The 26,490-nt window shown below is 41.2% G+C and overlaps 2 protein-coding genes across 5 annotated transcripts; both read right to left on the bottom strand.

The window, feature by feature from the left end:
• Window positions 1-530: 530 nt before the first annotated feature.
• Window positions 531-14,497, bottom strand: zgc:171844 (DUF3585 domain-containing protein). 2 transcript variants are annotated; one of them, XM_020051237.2, is made up of 6 exons: window positions 14,452-14,497; window positions 10,600-10,723; window positions 6,263-6,336; window positions 5,773-5,887; window positions 4,860-4,930; window positions 531-1,440 (listed from the first exon to the last, which is right to left on the bottom strand). In XM_020051237.2, exons 2-6 carry the CDS (start codon window positions 10,701-10,703, stop codon window positions 1,319-1,321), a joined length of 486 nt encoding a protein of 161 aa, XP_019906796.2. In that variant the 5' UTR covers window positions 10,704-10,723; window positions 14,452-14,497; the 3' UTR covers window positions 531-1,318. The 2 variants fall into 2 exon arrangements, with proteins under 2 accessions (XP_019906796.2, XP_010872814.2); XM_010874512.3 differs by lacking the exon at window positions 14,452-14,497 and adding an exon at window positions 13,239-13,495.
• A 4,441-nt stretch (window positions 14,498-18,938) lies between these two features.
• mfsd6l (major facilitator superfamily domain containing 6-like) lies at window positions 18,939-22,209 on the bottom strand. Of its 3 annotated transcripts, none has more exons than XM_010874511.3 (2): window positions 21,697-22,209; window positions 18,939-20,834 (listed from the first exon to the last, which is right to left on the bottom strand). In XM_010874511.3, the coding sequence occupies exon 2, from the start codon at window positions 20,780-20,782 to the stop codon at window positions 18,974-18,976; it is 1,809 nt and encodes a 602-aa protein (XP_010872813.1). In that variant the 5' UTR covers window positions 20,783-20,834; window positions 21,697-22,209; the 3' UTR covers window positions 18,939-18,973. The 3 variants fall into 3 exon arrangements, with proteins under 3 accessions (XP_010872813.1, XP_019906794.1, XP_019906795.1); XM_020051235.2 differs by having other exon boundaries at window positions 21,725-22,209; XM_020051236.2 differs by lacking the exon at window positions 21,697-22,209 and adding an exon at window positions 21,115-21,307.
• Between the last annotated feature and the right edge of the window lie 4,281 nt (window positions 22,210-26,490).

The following is a 26,490-nucleotide window of genomic DNA, read 5'->3' as shown; positions in this document are numbered from 1 at the left end:
CAGTGCTTCACACCGCTGCGCCACTCGGGAACTACAGCTTACAATATCCTTGCAAGACCCTTTACCTGGCTGGTCTGCCTGACCTTCTTGTTTGGTAGTTCACATTTCAATACTAATACTAATAATTAGTGATCATTTCGTGGATATAGCCAAATTTTGAAAATAAGAATAATAGAGAATAAAGCTTAATAAAAATTATTTTACTAGACATGCTCTTCAATTCAGGTGTCAGATTTTGCTTCAAACCACTGTGGAGAATTCAACAAATATACAAAACTTTGTGAATGAGACAGTGCTCATGGATAGATGTCATGTAACTGTGTTGCACAGTTAAAGTGGGAGACATGATATTCAAGCATATGAAATCTAAATATGAGCGTGAGAAATTCTTATCAGTTGTTTTTGAAACTCCCAGATACATACACTGTTCAATGTTTTCAATGTCACATGTTTACTACTATTGTCACAAAAAATTATCAATAACAACTCTTTAGAACTATTTAGAAATATAAAAAAATCCTTTAATTTTTGTGAGTTTCTGTATGACAAGGTATGAATCACCATGGAGACAACTGACTTACAGATATGTTTTCTCACCTACTGTAGCATGGGAGTCATGCAAACAGTGGCCTTTAGCAAGGGTAAGCAGTGAGTATAGTTTGCCAGTCATGCCAGTATAGACAATGCAAGAGGGAATGATGTGTTCAACACTCATGCATTACAGAAGGATAACTGCACAGTCATAGTGACACTAATTACGTCCATTAGATAAGACAATTGGAATTGACTTGGTGCTTAATGACTATCTGCAGAGCTTATAAACATGGTCGCTCACACAATGAAATCACACAAGAGGTTTTAAAAACAGCAATATATACCAGCCATATCAATTAGCTACGGATAAGAAAAATATATATGAGACCGAAGACATTTACATTTTAACTATTTTGCAGAGGCTCTTATACAGAGAGACATACAATTAGTAGATACATTTTAGAATATCAAAGTTGCACAACCACAAAACTCAGAGGTCCTGTTGTTATTTTCTCTGTCTAAATGGGAGTACTGTTGCTGGTTTTTGGAAACAAACCATGGTTGTAGAATGGTAATTCATTTTGAGTGGTGATATTGAAGAGGTCTTGTTGTATGGAAACAACTGACTCAAATAAGCTATACCCAATCAGGAAATTAAAGCAGTTATAAATGACTGGATGGAAACAAATTCCCAGACCTCCCAAAATATGAGAGCCCTGTCTGCCCAGTCAACACACATACAGACACCAACAAAGTGTCTGTCTCCCTCTATGAAGCAGGGAAACTACAGGATAGAGCATGTGAAACCGCAGCACTCCTTCAGAAGGGTGAGGCCAGGTTTTGCGGCGAAGGGAGTGGATGAAGTCTGCTGTGCTTTTGAGGTCATTCTGCGGTCTTCTGTGTTGTCTGGAAAAAAGATACAGCACTACATTATAATTTTCTTCATCGTAATCATCTTTAACATAGCACCTTCAGTATTATTTATTTTGTTATCATATTTCTAAAACCGTTTTCAAATAAGTTGGGACGCTGTGTAAAATCTAAAGAAAAACAATGCCATGATGTGCAAATTGTTTAAACCCTGTATACAACAGAAAATAGTACCCAGACAACATATCAAATGTTAAAACAGAAATGTCATTATTTCTTGGAAAATACATGCTGACTTTGAATTTGATGCCAGCAACACGTTTCAAAAAAGCTGGGACAGAGGCATCAGAAGCATGGAAACTGTGTAATGCTAATCAATTGGCAACAGGTCAGTAACATGATTAGGTAGGATTAGGTCTGTCAGAATTGAGAATGGGGAGGGGTTCACCACTCTGTGAAAGACTGTGTGGGAAAATAGTGCCACAGTTCAAGAATAACATATCACAACTTAAAATTGCAAAGGGTTCGGGAATCTCATCATCTACAGTGGGGAGAACAAATATTTGATACACTGCCGATTTTGCAGGTTTTCCCACTTACAAAGCATGTAGAAGTCTGTAATTTCTATCATACGTACTCTTCAACTGTGAGTGAGGGAATCTAAAAACAAAATATGATTTTTAAGTAATTAATTAGCATTTTATTGCATGACATAAGTATTTGATCACCTACCAACCAGTAAGAAAAGGTTCATTATATATATATAGAAACATTGTTCCAAAGTTAACACAAATTACAGTCAAACTGGACAAGCCATTTATGATCAATACAAACCTTGGGCAGCATTCCTCCTCCTGCAAACACAGCGAGTTGAGTTGACGTCAAAGAGCTCGATTTTGGTCTCATCTGACCACAACACTTTCACCCAGTTCTCCTCTGAATCATTCAGATGTTCACTGGCAAACTTCAGATGGGCCAGTACATGTGCTTTCTTGAGCAGGGGGACCTTGCGGATGCTGCAGGATTTCAGTCCTTCACAGCGTAGTGTGTTGCCAATTGTTTTCTTGGTGACTATGGTCCCAGCTGCCTTGAGATCATTGACAAGTTCCTCCTGTGTAGTACTGGGCTGATTCCTCACCATTCTCATGATCATTACAACTCCACAAGGTGAGATCTTGCATGGAGACCCAGACCGAGGGAGATTGACAGTTATTTTATGTTTCTTCAATTTGTGAACGGTTGTCACCTTCTTACCAAGCTGCTTGGCGATCGTCTTGTAGCCCATTCCAGCCTTGTGTATGTCTACAATCTTGTCCCTGACATCCTTGGACAGCTCTTTGGTCTTGGCCATGGTGGAGAGTTTGGAATCTGATTGATTGATTGCTTCTGTGGACAGGTGTCTTTTATACAGGTAACTAGCTGAGATTAGGAGCACTCCCTTTAAGAGAGGGGATCAAATACTTATTTCACTCTTTAAAATGCAAATCAAGCCCAAGCTCATTTAAGATGGATTTAGGTGCGTAACTGTCCCAAGTGTTTTGAAAAATCAAAATTAGAAATTATTTTTGGGAGTCATGGATGCTGCGTCCTCCAGGCTAAAGAGGAGAGGAACCATCTGGCTTCTAATCAGCGCACAGTTCAAAAGCCGGCATCCGTGATGGTATGGTGCACTGTTTTACATCCTCCATCATCATTCTGGTTTCCAAGAAACCAAGGATCACAGGACTTAACAACTACAGACCCGTCGCCCTGACCTCTGTGGTTATGAAGTCATTTGAGCGTATTGTACTGCCCCACCTCAAGACCATCACTGACCCTCTTCTAAATCCACTGCAGTTTGCCTACAGAGCCAACAGGTCTGTGGACCACGTGGTAAATATGGCTCTTCACTTCATCCTCCAGCATCTGGACTTCCCTGGAACCTACGCCAGCATCCTGTTTGTGGACTTCAGTTCCGCATTCAACACCATAATTCCCACTTTGCTCCCGGACAAGCTATTTCAACTAGGAGTGCCAGAGTCCACATGCAGGTGGATCACAGCCTTCCTGTCCAATAGGAAGCAGCATGTGAGGCTGGGGAAGCACCTGTCCGACTCCCCCATAGGCTGTATCCTGTCCCCCATGCTCTTCTCTTTGTACACCAACAGCTCCACCTCCAGTCACCACTCCGTTAATCTCCTAAAGTTTGCAGATGACACCACCCTCATCTGACTTATTTCTGATGGAGATGAGTCCGCCTCCTGATGGGTGTCCTGGTGCAGTCAGAACAACTTGGAGCTCAACGCCCTAAAGACTGTAGAGATGATTGTGGACATCAGGAGAAGCCTTGCTGCCCTTCCTCACATTGCCATGGGTGGCTCCCAAGTCAACTCTGTGGAGTCGTTTTGCTTTTTGGGCACCACCATCGCCCAGGACATCAAGCTGACGCTGAACATCACCTCTCTAACAAATTAAGCACAGCAGAGGATGTACTTCCTACAACAACAGTTCAACCTGCCAACGACTATGATGGTGCATTTCTACACTGCCATCAGTGTAGAAATATACTTTTTAGTTATTTATAGTAATGTATTAATGCACAGTCTACTAATGTTATGCTCAGTCCACTGTTCTTATTTGTTTTAACTTCCCTTATTCCTTTTGTATTGTATTAATTGTTGCACCAATGCACCAAATTCCTTGTTTGTTGTGAAACTTACTTGTCAATAAAACTCTTTCTGATTCTGATTAGTGCACATGGCATGGGTGACTTACACATCTGTGAAGGCAACATTAATGCTGAACAATATATACAGGTTTTGGAGCAACATATGCTGCCATCCAGATGCCATCTTTTTCAGGGAAGGACTTGCTTATTTCAGCAAGACAATGCCAAACCACATTCTGCATGTAACACAACAGCATGGCTCTGTAGTATAAAAGTCTGGGTGCGAAACTGGCCTGCTTGCAGTCCAGACCTGTCCCCTATTGACAACATTTGGCACATTATGAAATGAAAAATACAGCAAAGGACACCCTGAACTGTTGAGCAGCTGAAATCCTATATCAAGCAAGAATGAGAATACATTCCACTTACAAAACTACAGCAATTGGTCTCCTCAGTTCCCAAACACTTACAGAGTAGTGTTAAAAGAGTTGATGCAACATAGTGGTAAACATGCCTCTGTCCCAACTTTTTTTAAATGTGTTGCTGGCATCAAATAAAAAATGGGAATGTATTTTTCCAAAAACAATAACATTTCTCAGTTTCAACACATTTTGTCTTTGTACTATTTTCAATTAAATGTAGGGATAACTGATTTTCACATCATTGCATTCTGTTTTTATTAGCATTTTATGCAGCGTCACAACTTTTTTGGAAACGTGGTTGTACTTGGTTTAATCAAAACATCTTGAACTAAGCTAAATATTTAAGCTTTTACTACACAACATCACAGAAACATGTTTGTACCAACTTTTTTTGGTTGAGTTCTTGGGAAAATTAGACTTTAAGAAGTCAGCCATTTCTTTGTCCTCCTCTCTCTCCCTGTTTAAGAAGATTAGCGGTGTAAGCATGGTAACCAATAGAAAAAAAAATCACATTTGTTTACAACGTTGTTGTCAAACAACACACAACATTTTTCACATTGTGAAAAAACTATATTCAGCAAATTTATTTTTACATTTCAAATGTTTCTTTTTCTACCTTAATTTATTTAGTGAAATCCAGTGCTTGACTTGGGCCGGGATGGTCCTAATTTTAGGCAAACAGCGTTCCATTTCCTTTTTTGGCAAACGGGGAAGCCTTTTTGGAACAAGCCTTATTAACACATATATTTTGGTGAACATAGTCTAATGTGCAATTTAGCCCAAGTCAAGAGCTGGTAATATCCAGATGTATTTACGACATTATCTCTCTTCAGTAACTCCCAATTGATTCAAAAAAGATAAAGATGAGCTATATATATTATGTTTAGCAATCAGGGTGAACTGTATGTCTCATATAATGATCATAATCATCCCTATCAGCAAAAGTGTTTCTGTGCTCAAAGCAAACAAAAACAAACATGTTTAATGAATAAATAAACAAAATAAATTAACCAGAAAAAATTCTTACCCCTTGCTTCTCCAAAGACTCATATGGGAATATACTCCGGAGTACAGTCTACATATGATCTTAAATCGTAAAACACAGTGTCTAAAGCTTGTGAAGCAGGAATGAATGTATTCCATGTTATCCTCACATCCTCACATATACATGACATAGGTGTAATTCACTCCAATTTAACTTTCAAATATTATGGGGAGTGATGAAAATGTGTCATCAAACTTTGATGGAGAGCACATTTTGAAGCACTCATGTCCTTCAAAGATCATGGCAGCCCTCACCTGAGCCTCTCAAACTCTACATCATCCACCAGGAAATCCCTGGTCTCCACCAGCTTGTGGATTTGCTGCAGTAGCTCCTCCTCCCTTTGCCAGTCCTCTTTGGATTTGTCCATGTCTGCAGTCAAACAGAGTTAAAGTCATAGATGTTTAATTTACTAGATTTTAGGAACTGTTAAGCAGTCTCACAACTCCCGATTAAAGCAACCAGCGAATGAAGCATAGTGAACCTGGATATTTAACTATTAGCGTATATGCAAAGTATCACTCTTACACCACTTAGATAGGAGCTCATTGGGCATTACACTTGAATCTACCCTATCAAACGTTAGATATTTCTTCAGCGAAATTCCAGCTGCACTACCTCCAACATAACCCCATTTTAAGAAGATATTCCATTATTTTCTCCCATAGCAAGTGTTTGTGATTAATAATGTGAATCAGTAAATTCAACACTTCACCAAATACAGACACAATAATTGTGGTAGCCAACCTGGAACCGATACCAGCTTTTGAAGTTGTTTTTTCAGTCTTGTGATTTCCTTGCAAAGCTGTATGTCATCCATCCTGAGGAAAGAGCCCCAAGAGGAATACATTTCATTCTCAAATATAAACCACATCATGCACTAAAAAACACCCATCAGAGGGCAAATCTGACACTATGGTGACACTATTTCCCAGACATTTTTGTTTTGTTTAAGCTTTACCTTCTAAGGACTGATGCAAGCTGATGATATATATTATACAAAATAATAAATACATGTTAATACTGGAACATTTCTAGCTTTTACAACACTTATCTGAATTAAAGCCACAAATCTACCATATTAATATCCTGTAATATGGATAGTGTCATGTCCTGGCTGGGGGCCTCTAGGCATCTCTGCGCTCCTCTTTTGATTGTTCACAATTAGAGGCAGCTGCCTTGTTGCCTCTAATTGGGGACCCTATTTAAGTTGCCCTTTTCATCTTTTAGTTTGTGGATCACTGTTTGCTTTGTTACAATCAGTTTGCAGTGTACTGCTCCTTTTGTTGTCAGTACCAATAAAAGGAATTGCCTTCTGCTCTATGCCTCGTGTCCTGCCTTTCCCTGGCCATGACAGATAGCCTAATCTGGAGTGATTTGGATTAAAGTGCATCCTGAAGCATTTTGCTAGCATCTGTATATAGAATTTGTTGAGTTTTGTTTTGCATGGACCAATGGAATGGTAAAACATTTGCAAGACTAACCCCGGGCAAAATGCCATGCAAAATAGAAGTGCCTGTCACGTTAGTGGTCAAAAACTCCCGAAGTGCAAAGAGCCTTGGCAAGACCCTGGACAACACCCTGTCATTCTCTGATGGAGCCAAGATTGCATCCAATACAAGACCCTTGTGTCTGCCTTGGTAGCAGCAAAGAATACTGCTCATCTCTACCTTTATACTGTGTTAAAACCCATTCATCCCAAGCCCTTTGTTCTGCCACATCTGGTGTGTTGGCTGTCCCAGCTCAGCTCTTCATGTTGGAGCTAAGCTACAAATCTGTTTGACCTTTCGGTTGCAGGCCCCACACTTTAATCACTATGCCATCTTGCTGCTAACACACCCACCTAGGTTAATAAGGGTTGTGAGATGAATACGTGTTTGATGTTAGGTGTGTGCTTACATTTGTCCTATCTCACATGTCATTATAAGACTGTTGAATTACAGATCTTAGACACCCGGAGAGTGAGGTGGAAGCCAGGGGATCATTGATTATAAATGTAATTATAGATAAAAGTGTACCTTCTCTTCCTGACCTCAGCGAAGATCCCTTCATAAACATCTGCTCTTCTAACCTTGGGTACTGAGAAAGTCAAGGCCCCCTTCCCACATTGCATTCTTAAAATGTTCAATTATTCATTAAATACTCAACATGATTCAAATACGTGATTAACATAATTACAACTGCATAGCAACCTTTAGTAGTCAAACGACACACTCTACCAGCGCACACCCAGCCTTCAAGCCACTGTTCAACAATCTCGAAAGTCAACCAAACTCTCAGCAGCACAACCAGTGCGGAGTGGAATGAGTACACCTCAAGCATAAACTGCCAATTGCTGGACTGCTCAACTCATACAAGCCACTAGGCGCCACTGGCTACACATTGAATTAAAGCAATTCCATTTCAGCTTTGTAAACATAAAAATATCAAGAACAATATTATTCTATACCAGGCAATCCCATACTTTTTTGGCCAGGTTATAGTGTGTAAGTGATTGAACATCCAATGTTTACTTCCTTAATTGGAGCTACTTTAAATAAACCTTTCCTAAAATACAACCACAATATTTTCCTAATTTCTCTGTCGCTCAAATTTTCCTGAATTGCATTACATCCCTTGAAGTACATCCTATTTCTTTGATCAGCAGAAAAATTAAGAAATAGTTGTATTTCACAAGTGTATGAAAAGTTTGGATTCCAGCAAACAAAGAACGATGCAGCTTCACACAGGACAAGTATAATAGTTAAGCTGAAGACTGAAAACAACAAGATGTAGAAAGAATTCTAGCCGTTGAATAGCAACTGTCCTTTAAAAGGGTGTGATAGTGTGGTGGGGTTTGAGGATAGTGTGGTGGGGTTTAATCTAGTGTATTATTGTGTATAAAAATAACATTATCATTGATGATGTTCTTTCTGATTTACTGCCTGGTTCTGGACACTCTGTTGCAATGGTTTCTGATGAAAACACACAGGGTCATGCAGTTAAATCAAATGCAGAGCCACATTTTTAGGAAGAAAACTAAAACTATCAGGTGCTACACACCAATCACGTTTTGTTTTCAGTTTCTCTCGCAACCCATGTTTTCAAAACAGGCAACCTCACATAGGGTTTCCACCCCCTAGTTTAGGGAACCCTGGTCTATACTAAAGACAGAAACCCCTTCAGTGTATGTGGAAATGGCTTTCTCCTCTTCCCAGATGGACTGAAATGACTGTTGGTCAAGGGTTTATTAGCTGAAATAACTGATGCTGCCACACAGCCCCTGAGAATGAGTCACTCCCAATATTTCTGAGCTGTAGCTGCATAATATCTCATCAGATCTCATTTCACTAACTGACTCAGCAAGGGATAAGTAAACAACAGTGGCCATCCACTCTTACAGGTGTGGCTGTAATGAGGCTCTGGATGACTGGGCTTTTACATTGGATGATAAGAGGAAAATTACCTCTTAGATCAACATGCCCCCCACAGGCTTTTAAGCGCAGGAAATGTGTTATTCTTTTCAAGCCACTTCATTGGAGTGACACATATAGTAGCTTAATCATAGCTTATTTACATGGAAATTATGTATGTGCTTACATTTTGGATTCCCTTTGAATTGCTGGGTCATTGGAAATAATCTGCCTTTAACAATAATCTACCATGCACTCCCTACTGAACTTACAAATAATAAAACCAGAAGGGCATTCATTATACACCTCATGTGCCACATTCAAATATGAGATCCTACTAAATCCCATAAGCAATGTTATTATTGTTATTTTTCATATTACACTTTAAGGAGATAATCAACACAAAACTTCACACATTGAAAAGCTCACAGCAATTCCTTTTACACACGGACAAAGCCACATTTCTTGTTCCTACTCCATCACTTTCCAGTTAGTCGTTGTTAGAGCTGTGATCAGCCTTAAAAAGACAGTGAGCTCTGCAACAATGGGAAAACAGGCAGGTCAATGTGGTCCTGCCTGTGGAGAGAAAGAATCAAGGGACAAGAGAAAAGCTCTCTTTGTGAAAATGTGCTTGTTTGTTTACCAGGCCAGTTGTAATAATTTTTAGTGTAAGGATAATCATGTTCAATTCTCACAGATCTACTTTGTTTGTTACTTTGTTTAATGGGTTGCGAGGGGATGTCTTGAGGTGAGATGTTAAGGAGGAGCAGTGACATTGTAGCCTACTATGTGCTTTGCTGCACATCTCCCCTGTAACTGATTGTTCCCATGGCGAGCATCATTATCCATTTTCATTTTCTCACTCCCCTTACATACATACCAATCAATGTTAGATGCTGTCATATGTGGCGCATTACCAATTCCAAGGGTATTGTTCTGGAAATATAAGCCCTGTGAACCAATTACGATACAATCACAACCCATTCCAGAAGGCTGGGTTTTTTTCTGCAATTAAAATCCTTGTATGGGCCATGGTCATGTATTTATGTAAGTTGGTAGAGCGTAGCACTTGAAATGCTAGGATTATGGGTCTGAATACCGGGTCCACCCACCTGGCTAAATGGTATATCTTATTAGCGTTTAATTATTGGAATTAAAAACTTTAAAAAGCTTTCAGCATTATAAAGTATGTAGAAAATATAATATATTAAGTATTAATTTAGCAGTATTGATTTTGTTGGGATGTATTCCTTCATACCATGTATAGAAATTTTAAACAGGGCCAAACAACTAAACTGTCAATATTAACAGATTTTAGAAGAATGTTAGAAAAAACTAGCTTTACAAATGGAAATGTTTCACTCAGCACAGTGGTGGAATATGTGTTGAATTGCATGAAAATGACTTAAAGATCCAGTCTGACCATGGCCATTATCATACATTCTGACACCCCCTCTATCAAGCACAACTCTGTAGCTACTTTGTAATTCTGAAAAACACAACAGGGAGCCAGAGCATGGATATTGTGTGGTATTACATCCTGTTCTTCAACCTCCTGCTAGGTGGCTCTGAAAAGTCACCAAAACATTTCAAATGCTGTGATTTATCCCAGCCTTCTAAACAATGTGCAGTTTTAAGATCTGCTCTATGGGATACTATTCCTAGAATATAAATGTGTTATAATATGCTCACATGTATCTTAGTTCTGATTCCCTCCGTACCAAAACATCACGCATCCGCTCAATTTTGAAAAGTTCCCCTTCGATTTCATCCAATGTGATGGTGGAGTCTGCCATTGAGACAATTTCTTCCTGCGCTGGAAGGGAAACAAGATAAAAGGATTATAAGCAAGTTATACTCCTGCTAAATGTGCATAGTTCGGTGTATAGAAAAAGGCAGGCACTGCTCACTCTTCCTGCTTAACCTATTCCTGCGTAAAATGATCGTGTGTCATGGAAGAGCAGGGAGAGGCCGGAGCAGAGCTTCTGTGATCTGCCTAGATTATGACATCTGCAAAACACTATGGGACATGATGGAGGGAACAAACCTTATTTTAAGGGCAGAGACTCAGTGGTGCTAAAATGGGCATGTTATGACATAATTTGAACACTAGACTTCAGGAAATCGATACACACCTGAGTATTTTGAGCAATAAAAAAGGACAAGATGACAGAGAACCATTCCAGAGAATCCATGGGCTTGTAAATCTCCAGAATAAATAATGAACTGTTTAAGGTTGCTTTCAATGTATTTCAAATATATTATGCATATTGAGAAACTGAAAATAAATAATTAGGGAATTTGGAATAATTATTTGCAGTCATGGCAGAGATCCATATTCATTAGGTGTAGAACTACACCATCCTAGGACAAAAGTTGGACTGGGTAATTAAAATAAACATTTCAGTTCTCAGTGAAATGCTACATGGACTTGCATAGCATCTACTTGATATCAAACAGAGCATTAATTGCAGGTCTATGGATGATTGAAAGAGTTAAACATTATGTTGAGCGGAGTTGGAGAGTGCTTGATTCATTGACTCAGGAACTCAGCAGGGGATTACAGGCTGAGATGTCCTTCCTTGGCTTATTGTTAGAGGGGATTTTCTGATCCAAAGCTAGTGTTCTTAGGCAACAAAATATTGAACAAGACAAAAACTCTGAGAGCTCTCTCAGAGTGAACTCCCCTGAAGTCAACCACTCCCTGTAAATCCTCAGTCATCTAGGTGCCCAGGTACACTGTCAGCTCCTCACAACAATGTAATCTGGCTGCCCTCTGAAAGGCTATCATGCACCAGTACTACCCATCCTGCAGCCTCTTCACAGACCAGAAATGACTCATCCAACATTGCGGCGACTGACTATATATTACTTGACTGTGTCAGAAATAACATTAGGAAAAGAGGCCAAATAACAAGGAATAAAATGGTTAAGTTAGTCAAAAATATAATCAAAAGATCAACAGTTTTTTAGATGCTTGCGCTGGACCCTTCAATGTATCAACACTAAATTCAAACTTTAAAGAAACCATTGGTATGCTTCTGTGTGTGCCTTTGTCTAAACCAATTTTTATGACCCTATTGTGAAAATTGCTCCTGACAGTTTGATTTCCACATGTCACTTTGGATTACCAGAGTTTTACCAGGGCTCCGTGGGTGTCTGGCTTTACTCTTTTCCTTTTTGCTTTTGTGGAAACTTTTGTGTTGTATCCTCTTTGAATTCACAGCCAAAAGAGTCACAGCTAGATGCAACAGTGAGTCAGATCCTAGCACTCTACCTGAACACAGTCCCACAAATAATAAAGCCTACAGGGTTTTGAGGCCTTCGTTCAGGATGAGTCAACTGTACTGATCCCCCCCTGTACTTTGCACTCCAAAAGCACTTTTTCCATAATTGTGTCCCTCATTCTCTTTTACCTGCCAATTTGAAGGAAAGTGTCTCCTTAGGTCACCCTGTCTCCCCAATGCCTTCATATGAAATTGTAAGATGTTCTGCACTACACATCCACTGCAGGATTACTTCAAAGACCCTGTAAGTGTCGACTCAGTCCTATGCTTTGGTAGAACAATGGTTCTTTTCAAAAAATTAAATGTCTCCACTCTCAGATGTATAACTATTCAAGTCTTCCTGTACTGGCTGTTGCTTCTAAATGCAGTACATTTTCATATTTTGACCATGTTCATGAAATTATTCAACAAGCACATTTTGTACAGAAGAGGACTAAAATTATTATACTTATAAGAATCATCATCACAACTTAATTCCACTAATCAATGTCCTTAATTAAGTAAAGTGTTTTCATTTAAACAAATGTATGCTAATTACTCATGGTCAGGAGTAATATATTGAGACTTTAACCACCAGTGTGTCAAAATAACACAGCTGGCAGTATCTTTTACTTAGCCATTACCTTCTTCAATTCTAATAGTTTGTCCCTGACCATAACATTACAAACATGCAGTCTTAGATTTTTTTAAATATAGGTTCATATTTGGGTTGAGCAAATAACATTCATTTCACATTGTTAATTGTCCGGTGTAATAATGTATTATCTTAATGGATCTAATCCAAATAACAATAAGTATGAATGTGAAGCTCAGTGGCAGGAGCTTACAATCTCCAGAAAAATCGCCAAATAACTAAACTGGATTTAAAAACATAAATAATGATAATTGCACATTTCTGCAACACGTCCACTGAAATTCAACTTAAATTATCCACAAAAATACACAGAAGTAGCATAGATAATTAAAAAAAAATCTGCCCACGTACTGTAGCAAAAGATTTAGCCTATATTCTGCACTATACTTGAGGATTTTGCAAAATCTTACCGTTCTCGGTTTCTCTGTCCAATCGGTTTGGTTCCAAAGACCCATATTGTTTGGAGGATTTACTCTTCTTTTCCATTTCTTGTGTTATAACCACCTCAGACCTGTTTGATACTTTCAAATCAGTTGCCGAGAAACACGTACAGTAGCCTGCTCAAATAAATGTATAAATATAAGTAGGCTATACGCTGCAAAATATTTATGTGGAAATTTCGGACCAGTAGCCTTCAGAAAACAACCGCACGTGGAGAGAAAATGAACGCTAGGTGAGTGGTACCAGAATGGGCAGTGAGCTGAAATCAGCACTATGGACAGTTAAAAGCGTACGCGCCACCTTGCGACTTTTACAGTTGGGGAAAAACATAAACATCTTAATAGGTGCTTAACATTCGTAGCATATGCCAAAGAAAGGAACTATTTTATTAATTGAAAGCTTAAAACTACTGTTACAAATTTGAATAGTTAGCCACCAGTAAGATACAACTATGAAATAATGCATGTGTAATTGGACAGTGATGCTGGCATGTTAAATCGCTTTACAAACCCAACATTTGGGATTTGAGATGATGAGATCAGATTATTTCAGATCACAAGTGACAGAATGTCTAAAGTATTTGGACACATGTACATTTCATTTATATCCCTTCCAGAGTATGAGTGACACATTATGATTAGTTACCAGTGGCGTTTTTATATGTTAACAATTGGTGGGGCACAAACCATTTCAAAATATAGGATACATACCAGTTAAGCTACAAAACTCCCTCTTGCTACTGATGTGTTTATTTAACACATCAACAAACAGCGTGGCTCCCCAAAACACGACAGAGCGGCTTGCTTCTCCGAGGTGTTTTAGTACACATACTGGAGAGAGAGAGAGAGAGACCTTGTGTAATTGCTCTCCTTCTCTCTCACACATGTAAAATTACCACTGTCACATTTACAAACCTAAATTAGGAATGCAACCAAGCTCAGAACTAATGTGCCTACAGGGCCCCACACGAACAGCAATGAGCTCAACACCACTGAAGGCCACAACGAAGCGGAAAGACAACTTTTTGGGGATACAGATCCATTCTATGACAACAACCTTAATAGATAAGCATGGACACACTGACACTCTTCACCATCTAAATCAATCCATCCAGCACAAAAATATGACCAATGCATGGACCAGCACCACAAAGTCAGGATGATAAAATATGCTTTCACTCACCAACTCACGGCGGTTCTTCTTCTGGGCCCACTTTTTGATGACTTTGGGAATGTTGAATCAGCTGGCTTTCGATGGACAACATGGCCAATGTGTTGAGTCGCGGCTGTCCCATGGTATTGCGAGTGAAGGTTTTTACCCTCTTCAAGGTGGAAAAGTTCCTCTCTGACTCGGCTGTTGTCATATGTGTTGTTATGATAATTTTCAGCAGAGTGACGGTCTCAGCAAAAGCCTCCTGTGGGTTGTTCTCATGGATGGATCTTAACAGAGACTGGGCTGTCATACCAGTGTGAAGCTCAGTGTGGCGGTACAGAGTCAGCTCAGAATTCAACTTTTCCTGGTTTCCTAGAGGCCATAGTTTCACTGCACAGTCACGCTCAGATGTAATGAATGACAGGACAAATTATGGGAAGAGCAAGCTGTCAACCAGCATGGCAGCGATCAGGTGGTCACTTTGTGAAAACCTCTGCTCCACCTGGGAGATGACTGTGTCGAAAGCCTCCTTCATCACCGGCGCTGTGTTGGTTACTCGTCGGCCTGGCTCGTCTGTTCCATCGTGAACGGTGGCAGCCCATTCATCAGTTTGCTTCCGCATATTCTCGACATTCTCCTTGATACGGGTGAGCGCACTGCTAATCCCAGATGCATCGATGCTCCGTTTTTGCAGAGTGTTGTATAAAACATCTTCTGGCATAAGGAAGAAAAAAAATTCCAGCATCTGCAGAACTTTCCTGAACAAATCCTAATATCCACCAGGACTGTTTTATTTTAGGCTTCTTATTACACAGCTACTGAAGGATGTAGCTAGCGAAGTTTTGGTCTGTCCTGAACAAATCTGGCATAATGTATTTGACTGTGATGGGAGTCGAACGTGGGACCTGTTGTTCCATAGCCCGTCTCTAACCACCACGCTATTTAACAAGGGGCGGTCAGCCAGCCAGCCAGCCAGCAAGCAAGAGACATTCACTCTTCTAGGCTGGCTCCACTTACACGGTCCGGCAAACATATTTTGCTCATATTTACCCAATATTCATAAAAGTCAACTTATCCTATAGATATTTACACGATTATGAAAATGGCGAGGTTGTGTAAGCCTAAACGAAACACAGACTGCAAGGTTTATAGGGATTATGAGTATTTCAGTCTATTGAGGAAAAAAATCACTTTTCTTTGAAGTAGTGCATCGATTACCACCAGTGAGTACCCTAGGCCAGTGGGTACAAAATATTATGGGGTCCAGGGACCCGGATTGTGATAGCTCGTAATCAGAACACCACTTGAGTGAGAAAATAGCATACAAGAAGTTTCACTATGACTTTGGCGGTGCAAAACTGAAAAAAACACGTGGAGGGTGATAAGCACATTTTAATGCTCAATTAGCAACTGAGAATTTTGTTTTCAAGTTGATTTCATCATGGAATATACACATTTTTTATTGGGAAGGAACCTTTTTCTTTTCTCATCTTTAAAGTTAATTTATTGTAATTCTACAAAGGTTGCCATGATATAGAGAAAAACTTTTTTATAGCATAAATAAAAATCTAAAAAAGATATTAGTTGATTGGAGGGGTATTGTGGAAACCAATATACTCTGTGAGCCTTCCAGGCCCATGTTGCTTAATAGAGTAAAAACATACATTGTTAATATCACATTATATTGTATTACACCCTCTAATGTTATTCCTTGGATCTCTTAGCCTAAACCATCAAAAAAATGACCTGGCTACAGATCTTAGCAGTTCTTTCCACAGACCCCAGTTTGACAACCACCGGCTAGGCTGTATCTTTGTCATTGGGTTAGTGCCACTGGTAAGTGTAATTATTAGCTTTGGAATGGCTTGTGAATACAGATTATATTCCTGAGGAAGTATGGGAGAGTTATGTTTATACTCCTCCAGGACAATTCCAACCCTTGACTCTTTAGTGTCTATCCAAATAAGATTTTCTCCACCGTGATATTCCTGTAGCAACTTGTGCTATTCAATTGAATTGATGTACCTGTTCTGAGGGAATGCAATTATAGTGTTATTAAGCAACTTTTCCCATTCCAGCTTCCTTTTACTTTATGCATCAATATAAAATTAAACCTCGGCAGAAACTTGTGTGCCATTTATTAACACTTGTATAAGGAGGAAGTGAACAGGTCACCTGTCTGGAAAACAAATATTTGACTTATGGTGTCTACTCAGGCTTGTAGCTCATTCCTCTGTCAGTTAACTACAGTCGTGAAAGACAGCAACAAATGCTTAATAGATAGATCCAAGAGAAGAGGCATATACTGTTTCTGTAGCCATACCATCCACTGTATGAACATAACATGTTTCAATTACAGCATTTTATATTTTCAAAATGGGCGCAATTCTTTCTTCATGACACAAATATGTTTATTGATATTATACATAACTGGATACGAGGAACTTTTGGAAACCACCATGATGTGTTGATATTCCATTTCCAAGGATTGTACATTAGACATATCTAGGGGAGGTGCTGAACTATGTTTATGCAAATGTCTGAAATTATGTCTGGAAAAGTCAAAATACACCATGTCCCCTCTGGCACATTAGGCAAACATCCTTTAAAGTTCACGTTTACAAAATATAAGCTGCAGGGTTAGACATTTTGCTTCTTCCATCTGGGTTGGCCCTGACCATCTCACAAACTGTGCATGTTTAACAACCAAACCTAAAATGTTTCTTATACTTTATCATACTTCCTCCACACCAGAATCAATTAATGTTAGTATACATCACACCCTGTCAATTTCACAGTTTAATAAAAAAGGGGGAAAAAATACATTTCCACAGTGGACTGAATTGAAAGTACAGCATGTTTGCCATACAAAAGCCGGCTGAACACGCTTGCCAGGATGCAAATGTTAGTCCAGGTTTTTGGCTCGCCCAAAGATCACACCTGCACTCAAGTGGCCCTAAAATGAAACACTTACACCTTGAAAAGGGCAGACTGTCATACCTCATATGTTTGTTAGGGTGCTGAACTGGGAGTGGGACAAATTAAAGAGGCTTCAGACAGACATCATCCTGGGAACATATTATTGCAACCTCTACAACACGTGTGTGTTTGTTGTAATAAAGACTTTTGTCAAAATTGTCCAACTTAGTTTTTGGACTATTAATCTTGGACTATTAATTCTTATAGGAATTTATTTTATGATATTAGGTACTAGATAATAAGTAGTGAAATTGAATGCCACAACACAAAACCTCTTCTAACAGAATAAACATAAGTTTTGGTTATTGATGCCAAGGCCCTAAGACTAAAACAAACTTTCAGTTTACACACACTAGATCATGAGTCAACATACCAAGCTAAATATCTAGGTGTGATTCTTGACTGTAATCTCAATTCCGAGGCCTACATAAGAAATATGACAAAAAAAAATACCTTTTATTATTTAAGAAGCATGTAATTCTTAATTTAATGTTGGACAGTTTCTCTGCCAGCACAACACTGAGAGATGCATGCACTCACCACTAACGCTCCAATTTCTCACTCATCTGGTCTTACCTGAAAAACATAACTAAATTGCAACTAATTCAGAATGCAGCTGCACAAGTACTAACAAAAAAATCCAACTGAGAACATACAACAACAATTTTAAAGTCCCTCCTTTGGGTGTCGGTTAGTTAGACTATAAATTGCTTTATAGATTTTCAAAGCACTTCAAGGTCTTGCACCTGAACACGTCAAACATGTAGAACATTTTTATATATGTGCCTAGTCTGCCCCTTCAGATCTTCTGGCCCAGGCCTTCTAGTTATCCCAAAGGTCAGAACCAAAACATTCGGTAAAGCCTCCTTTAGCCACTATGGTCCTGTGTCCTTTGGAACAGCCTGCCTGAAAATCTGAGGGAAGTAGAAACACTTGAAATTTTGTAAAAGATCCTAAGACACCTTTTCAGCCTCAGTTTTAAATTATGGGGAATTTATTTCAATTGTATTTTCTGCATAGATTTTTTTTCTCTTATTTCATTTGTTCAGCACTATACATTTTATGTAGGAATTGTGCTATATAATGTTTAATTGATTGATTGATTGATTATTTGCTTATTTTTGTTAATCTACACCTCTACAATGCTCTCTTGGCACAAGAACAGTCATAAATGTCACTGCTTCAGTACAACCGTGCTTAAAAAATGTGCAGTTTTGTGTGCAGGTATAACATGTCTCAGAGATCACGGTGGGTCATTCAAATTTTGCTGACATCACCTGCAGTGCATTAGTGAGGCTTCGGTCCATGCGTTTAGTTGGAAGAATAACTACTTAACATAATCCAGGCAGGTGGGGAATGCCAGCAAATATGCATTACATGAACAGCGCTGCACAAATACAAATTAAAAAGCAATACTTGGTTTTCAATTAAACCAGCCAGGGACTGAATAATTTTGCAATTTGTGGAGCAGTCAGGAGGCAGTCTAAATGAAGAGTGACATGTCCAGAGACGGTACTGGAATCCTGAAGCAGAAGTCTCTGGCTCTTACTGTGTTGTAGATTGTACTGTAGGTTTAAGGATTTATTCTCCTTCCAGTGTTGTTATTGCCCTTTTCATCATCCATGGCTTTCTCCAGCCAGTCTCTCTCCTGGTCCGACTCTGATTCGCTCCCTTCACTAGTGTCAGCTGCGAGCAGACGGGAGTAGTTGATCCTGCGCTGGCGTGGGGCTTTCAACTGAAGCAGGGGCAGAAACATGCACCACAGAAGCAGCAACACCGCAACCCCTCTGAACAGCACAGACACCCCAAACCTGTGGACAATAAACCCCCCCGCCAGGCTCCCCAGTCCTGCTCCAAGGTCCATAGAGAGGCTCTGGTAAATCCTGCTCACACTTCTCTCTGTGCCTGGCGTGGCCACATCCTCACACTGCACCTGCACAGCCCACCAGTATGCACCCATGCTGAAGCAGCTGAGCACCTGGGCAGGTAGCGCGGCCCAGGGGCCCCACAGGAAGGAGTAGTAGAGGCACTGCAGGGCCAACCAGGCTGTCCCCCCTAGAAGGACCCTGCCAGGGCTCAGAAGCTTCGACACGTGGCCACTCAGCAGAGGGAACGCAGCCCGGGAGAGTAGTGCCAAGGCCAAAGAGATGCCCATGTGCACCTCACTGCTCATGTTGTCCTGCATCTGCCACAGCAGGAAGTCATCTACTGCAGACCCCGCCACCCCCACTAGGAAGGCAGTGGCAGCACACAGCAGGGCCCGGGGATTCCCTTGCACAAGGTGTAAGGCTTTGATGAGCCCTGTGGAGCGATCACGCTTCTTGTTCAGGTAGAGGGGCAGGAAGGCTGCCACAGGCAAGGCCAGGATTGTCAACACTGCATAGGAGTAGAAATGGACATTGCTCCGGGGAGTATGTGAGGCAATGAAGCAGTCCAGGTGGCCCACCAGCAGCCCTGCACCACCGACCCCACACGCAGCTCCCAGCAGCCCCCACACCCCTGTGCTGCCATAACGATCTGACGCGTCCACAAAATCAAGATACTCGTAGAGTCCGTCGTCAACTGTCCATTCCAGCGGGGCATCGAAGAGCTCCCATAGAGACACCAGGATTAGGAGCATAAAGAAGAGCTGGTGCTGGACGTCCATGACTTTGAGGCCACCCAGGAACTCAGAGTGAGCCTGGTCCTTCTCCCTCCGTTGCTGCTTCTCCTCTTCTCCTGACTTCAACGACCTTACCATTCTGATCGGGTGCGAAATGTCAGAGCCACTGTGTTGGGAACCATTGTTCACCCCTCCTTCACTGCTCCTAGCCAAAGATGCATTCATATGAGACCATTCAGAAATGTCTTTGTTAGGAGGTTGCTGCTTGAGAGTGTACGTTATGGATTGGTTGACTAAAACGGCAGCAGACTCAGGGGTTATTTCTGAAAGTGAAGACATTTGTGCAACAGACACAGTAGTGGCGCGGACAGAGGTGGTAGGCATTACACTACCAAGAGCATGCTCATATTCACTCAGGCCTTCAGTCAGACTCACACTGGAGTGGGAGATGTTGCAATGACTTGTTTGTGTCTCCACACCTGTAGACGGAATGAGCAGCAGGACAAGGGCTGCCCCTGCTGAACAGATTAGTGACCCTGTTATTGCTGCACGTCTCTTGTTTTTCTGCTTGGATAGAAAGCTGGCCAGCGGGCTCCAAACTAGGGAGATGAGATGCTTGGTGCCCATTAGAAGGCCTGTCATGGAAGGAGTGAGGCCCAGGTGTCTGAAGTACAGTGTGAGGAAGGGGAAGATGCAGGATCTGGCACAAGAATACAGGAAGTGGAAAGTACTAGCGATGGCCACAGTACCCTTAATGTCTATCTGCTTGTTCCTCTTCATGGCTGCCAGCCAAGTGAACTCACTGTATGACTGTCTTGATACAGGGCATGCACTGTGAATACAAAATTCATAATATGAAAAAAACAATAAATATTCAAACAATAGATCACATACTCCTTGTTTAATGTTTAAATATCCGGTAAAATAATTCTATAGATAAAATTCAAGAATAACCATAATAAAATGCTGAAGAATGCCTCTGTTACAAAAATACAACAATAACCAGAAATGTGCCCCTAACCAAAACTTCAATACAAATGTAGCAAATGTTATAGTAAAAATAAAGTGTCAACCACCCATATCAGTAGGCTTATCAGTTTACCACAACTGACCTGTTGGCCCAACAACCCTAAAACATCAGCTGGTAAGATAATGTTGCCGTTGTTCCGTGGGATTACATATTGTTACATTGCTATTGTAAAGCATATCAGGACAATGTTCAAGTAACCTGTTCTTGGTATTACTTTTCGCCTTTATTTTTAGTCACAAAATAATTGGATGAATGTTAATCCAAGAGCCCTCATACAGAGAAAACGTACAGACACTGATGATATAAATCGGCACATCAATCAACATGCATCCTATTACGCATTACAGTTGCCTACTTATCAACATATGTTAGCCCGCTGGAAGACAAGCGGATCTCCTAAGCCTAGCAAAAGGCCTTCTCTGTCCTGACACCCCAAACAAGCTTCCCCCTGGCGCACCATCAGTAGAGCCCCTGCCCAGCTACACCCCCAAAACCATTTTGCGAACTGACATGTAGAATTGTCTTTCCTACAAGCACTGCACTGCCAGCTACAGTCATTTCATGACAGAGGATGAGTGCTGGTCCAACGTAGCTATTTAATGCACTAACTGTAAAGTAGCTCAGGTTAAAACTATTGCTAAACAACTAAAAGGCAAACGTTTACCTTAAAATATATCACTTTTTCATCGCACCTGCGTGATGCAAAACAGATGCACCTGTTTCAACAGAGGCATTTCCTCTCCGTCCATGTACACGTCATCTTTTTTTTTTAAAACAACTTATTGTAAAATTCTATTAACAAATCGATATTCGTTGTGTTCATCAAATTTCTATGACTTTTTCAGCTTCGAATTTCTTCTTCAGTCCACTAAGTCAAAATGCTAAAAACAGAAGCAGAACCGCGTTAATAGAAACGAACTCGGTAGTGTTCTGCACACAGGCATGCCCAGAGAACACTTCACTGCTCCAAGTCACCGATTGGTCGGTTCACAGCGTTGGTAAAATCGCTCCTGTAGTGCACCTGAATGGAATATTTTGTGAGGCTGTTGCTGGAGATGCCTGGTCAACAAATATTTGACCCCTAAACTCTTACACCCTCGGCACTTCTGGAGATCTGAGAGGATTATTTAAGTAAAAGTGAATATTTGTACACCTAGCCTATCAGAGCGAAAGTTAAAGCTAGCTTTGCTACACCTGTCGAATCTGTTTTCATAAACGGCGCAGAACATCAGTGGCACTGTTTAAAATAAGCATGTTGACAAAATAATAAAACGTCATCAGTATGCAACTTCCACATAGTTTTAGTAATTCATGTTTCATTATTCAGGTTCCACTTGGTTATATCAAGCCTTTTCCCCGATAAAAGTCCAATATGAAAACATTTAGATTTTACATTCGACAGAGGTGGATTTTCCATTCGTCGACATAGTCAGTTATGCGAAAATGTCTAATGCCTTGTCTTATATGTTTGGAGGGATGTAATATCAGGCACGGCGCTATCCCGGGGCTAGGGGGTGCTATAGCCACGTCACAAATCTGCGTAGCCCAAGTTAAGCTCCCTGAAGCGACAATTGTCGTCTATGCGAAAATCTTTAATTGAAATCAACGATGGAAACACTCAGCATTTCAAAATATTTTATTAGACAAAATAGCATGCGTGCGACAAAGTGCTTTAGCAGGAAATGATGACCACAGAAAATTAGATCAAGAAGCATTACAAATACATGTTTATAGGCTGACTGAAAATTGGATGCAGGTACAATAAAGAATGTGAATGGTTGATTATTGATTTTCTATATAGTCACAGATTAATAGAATCAAAACAAAGCATTAATCAAGCTTTTGCTTAAGTTAAAAAGACTAGAGAACAATTTAATGACTCATGCTATTGTTCATTTCTACGACTGTTCCTTTCATTTGTATTCTGGTTGCAGAGTATTATAACATCACTGCAGGGTTTATCCGCTGTCCACCAGCTCAGCTCAGTGTATATCGACCAACAACTTGTCTCATGTGCATGGAGAAAAATAGATAAATCTGTGGGGAGCAGCTGAGAAGAAAAATACATTTAGGACTGACAATTGGATGCATGATGCTATAGATCAAACTCATGTAATGATTACTGAGTGGTAGATCTGGCTTTATAAAACCTACACATCATCTGAATTAGAGCTGAAAGACGTTGTGAACGACTTCAATTTGCCGATATAAGCTATAGTTCAGTGTCTCCCAACCTTTTTCAGTTACTGGACCCCCAAAATGTTTTTGCACTGCTTTCAGTACCCCTGAAGTACCCCCTCATGTTAATTTCACTAGTAAGTCTGTGGTGTCATGAGTGTTTTCAAGTACCCCCTGTGGAGAGGCCAAGTACCCCCAGGGGTCCTAGTACCCCTGGTTGGGAACCACTGCTATAGTTGACAAAAGTAGCTGCAGCGGGGAGCTGTGGTGTAAAGGTCTTAGTTGCATCAAGGGGTGGTAACTCTCGAACACCCTGGTGGACACCGGTGGTCAGGGAAGCCGTCCGACTGAAGAAGGAGGCCTTCCGGGATATGTTATCCAGGAGGACTCCAGAGACGGTTGCAGTATACCGACAGACCCGAAGGGCTGCGACCTCTGCTGTGAAAGAGGCAAAACAGCGGGTGTGGGAGGAGTTTGGGGAAGCCATGGAGAAGGACTTTCGGTCGGCTCCAAGGTGTTTCTGGAAAACCGTCTGCCACCTCAGGAGGGGAAAACGGGGAACTATCCAAGCTGTGTACAGTAAGGATGGAACACTGTTGACCTCAACTGAAGAGGTAATTGGGCAATGGAAGGAACACTTTGAGGAACTCCTAAATCCCACTAACACGCCCTCTATAGTGGAGGCAGAGCTGGAGGCTGATGGGGAAGCATCGTCAATCTCCATGGCAGAAGTCACTGAGGTAGTCAAACAACTCCACAGTGGCAAAGCTCTGGGGATTGACAAGATCTGTCCAGAAATATTGAAAGCTTTGGGTGTGGAGAGGATGTCTGGGATGACACGCCTCTTCAACATTGCGTGGGAGTCGGGGAAAGTGCCTAAGGAGTGGCGGACCGAGGTGGTGGTTCCCCTGTTCAAAAAAGGGGACCAGAGGGTGTGTGGCAATTACAGGGGTATCACACTCCTCAGCCTCCCTGGGAAAGTCTCCTCAAAGGTACTGGAAAGGAGGGTTCGGCAGATAGTCAAACCTCAGATTGAAGAGGAACAATGCGGATTCCGTCCTGGTCGCGGAACAACCAACCAGCTCTTTACTCTTGCAAGGATCCTGGAGGGGGCCTGGGAATATGCCCATCCAGTCTACATGTGTTTTGTGGATTTGGAGAAGGCATATGACTGGGTCCCGCGGGAGGTGCTGCGGGAGTATGGGGTGAGGAGGTCCCTTTTGAGGGCTATCCAATCCCTGTACATCCAAAGTGAGAGCTGTGTTCGGGTTCTCTGTAGTAAGTTGGACTCGTTCCAGGTGGGGGTTGGCCTCTGCCAGGGCTGCGCTTTGTCACCAATCCTGTTTGTAACTTTTATGGACAGGATATCGAGGCGTAGTCGGTGTGGGGAGGGGTTGCAGTTCGGTGGGCAGGGGATCTCATTGCTGCTTTTTGCGGATGATGTGGTCCTGATGGCATCATCGGTCTGTGACCTTCAGCACTCACTGGACCGCCGAGTGCGAAGCGGTTGGGATGAGGATTAGCACCTTTAAATCTGAGGCCATGGTTCTCAGCAGGAAACCGATGGAGTGCCTCCTCCGGGTAGGGAATGAGGCGTTACCCCAAGTAAAGGAGTTCAAGTATCTTGGGGTCTCGTTCGCAAGTAAGGGGACAATGGAGCGGGGGCGGTATTGCATTTGTTTTACCGCACCGTTGTGACGAAAAGAAAGCTGAGCCAGAAGGCAAAGCTCTCGATATACTGGTCAATTTTCGTTCCTACCCTCACCTATGGTCATGAAGGCTGATCGTGAGTACAAGCGGCTGAAATGGGTTTTCTCAGAAGGGTGGCTGGCTTCTCCCTTAGGGATAGGGTGAGAAGCTCAGCCATCCGTGAGGAACTCGGAGTAGAGCCGCTGCTCCTTTGCGTCGAAAGGAGCCAGTTGAGGTGGTTCGGGCATCTGGTAAGGATGCCCCCAGGACGTCTCCCTAGGGAGGTGTTCCAGGCACGTCCAGCTGGGAGGAGACCTCGGGGTAGGCCCAGGACTAGGTGGAGAGATTATATTTCGACACTGGCCTGGGAACGCCTCGGGATCCCCCAGTCAGAGCTGGCAAATGTGGCTTGGGAAAGGGAAGTTTGGGGTCCCCTGCTGGAGCTGCTGCCCCCGCGACCCGATACCGGATAAGCGGATGAAGATGAGAGATGAGAGTATAGCCGTTTTATGCCTTCTGTTGGTGTTGGATGGATGAGGACAGACTGGACTTTAATTTCTTAATTTGGATAGAATGTCTGTCATATTAGATTAGTGTCTAACACAAACTGTTAGACAGGTAGACTTTTGGCCAACCTTGAAAAAAAATAACTTGATAGATTTACACCCGTTGTTACTCTAAAAATACATGATGAAAATATGTTTTGGGGAGTATGCCCAGACCCTCCAAAATGAGGCTTAGGCCCCCCATCCATGAATTTCTAGTGACGTCCATGCTGAGTCTGTAAAAAATAGTAAAGCTTCCCATCATTAGTTCTTAATCTTGTGCCTGATAGCCACTTTCGCAATCTTTGATTGGCTACATCCCATACAAAAGTCCCACAGGAATCATGCAGGAATTTCATCTGTTGTGAAGGAATCGTGCAGGTGTTCTACAAGAATATTCAAGGATTGCCAAAATCCTTCAGGAAATCTCCCTAATAAGTATGACTTATCGTGCAGAAATTCTGATAATCTTACACAACCATGCCAAAACCATGCCATTACCAAAACCTGCAGGAATTTGATATTCCTGCAGTGTTAGGCGATTCTTGTAGGACCAAATCCTGCAGGATTCTAAATTAATTAAGACAAAAATATGAAAACAATCCAAAAATATAATGTGCCATGTGTATTAAGTTCAGTTACCTGATTTTAACTAGGCACATTATGGTCCTGCTACATCTTTTCTATTCTCTTAAATACATGACTGTCTTGTCATGTTATTTTATGTTGGTGAAATACAACTCTGGACAAAATTAAGAGACCAGTGCACCTTTTTCTTTCATTTCCCAAAAAGTTGAAAATGAATGTTTTGAGGGAGGAACAGAAGCGTTCAATTTGCAGTGGTCACTTAATTTTAACCCTTCACTTCCTCACTCAAAACCTTCCTTTTTGACTTCTTTGGAAAGGAAAGAATATGGTGCAGTGGTCTCTTAATTTTTTCTGGAGCTGTATATAAATAAAGACATTTATACTGTCTTATCTTTTAATGTGCCTTACTATAATGACTTACAAGCCTAACATACACTCACCTAAAGGATTATTAGGAA

This window comes from Esox lucius, chromosome 11, assembly GCF_011004845.1.
Source record: "Esox lucius isolate fEsoLuc1 chromosome 11, fEsoLuc1.pri, whole genome shotgun sequence".
NCBI lineage: Eukaryota > Metazoa > Chordata > Actinopteri > Esociformes > Esocidae > Esox > Esox lucius.
This window is presented reverse-complemented; position numbering and strand designations above follow the sequence as displayed.

Coding starts and splice junctions, on each gene's coding strand:
- zgc:171844 (XM_010874512.3), bottom strand. CDS start 13,314: ATGGAAAAGAAGAGTAAATCCTCCAAACAATATGGGTCTTTGGAACCA. Junction 6,337..10,599: donor GAATCAGAACTAAGATACAT/GTGAGCATATTA, acceptor CTCTTTCCTCAG/GATGGATGACATACAGCTTT. Junction 5,888..6,262: donor AAAGCTGGTATCGGTTCCAG/GTTGGCTACCAC, acceptor GTTTGACTGCAG/ACATGGACAAATCCAAAGAG.
- mfsd6l (XM_010874511.3), bottom strand. CDS start 20,782: ATGAAGAGGAACAAGCAGATAGACATTAAGGGTACTGTGGCCATCGCT.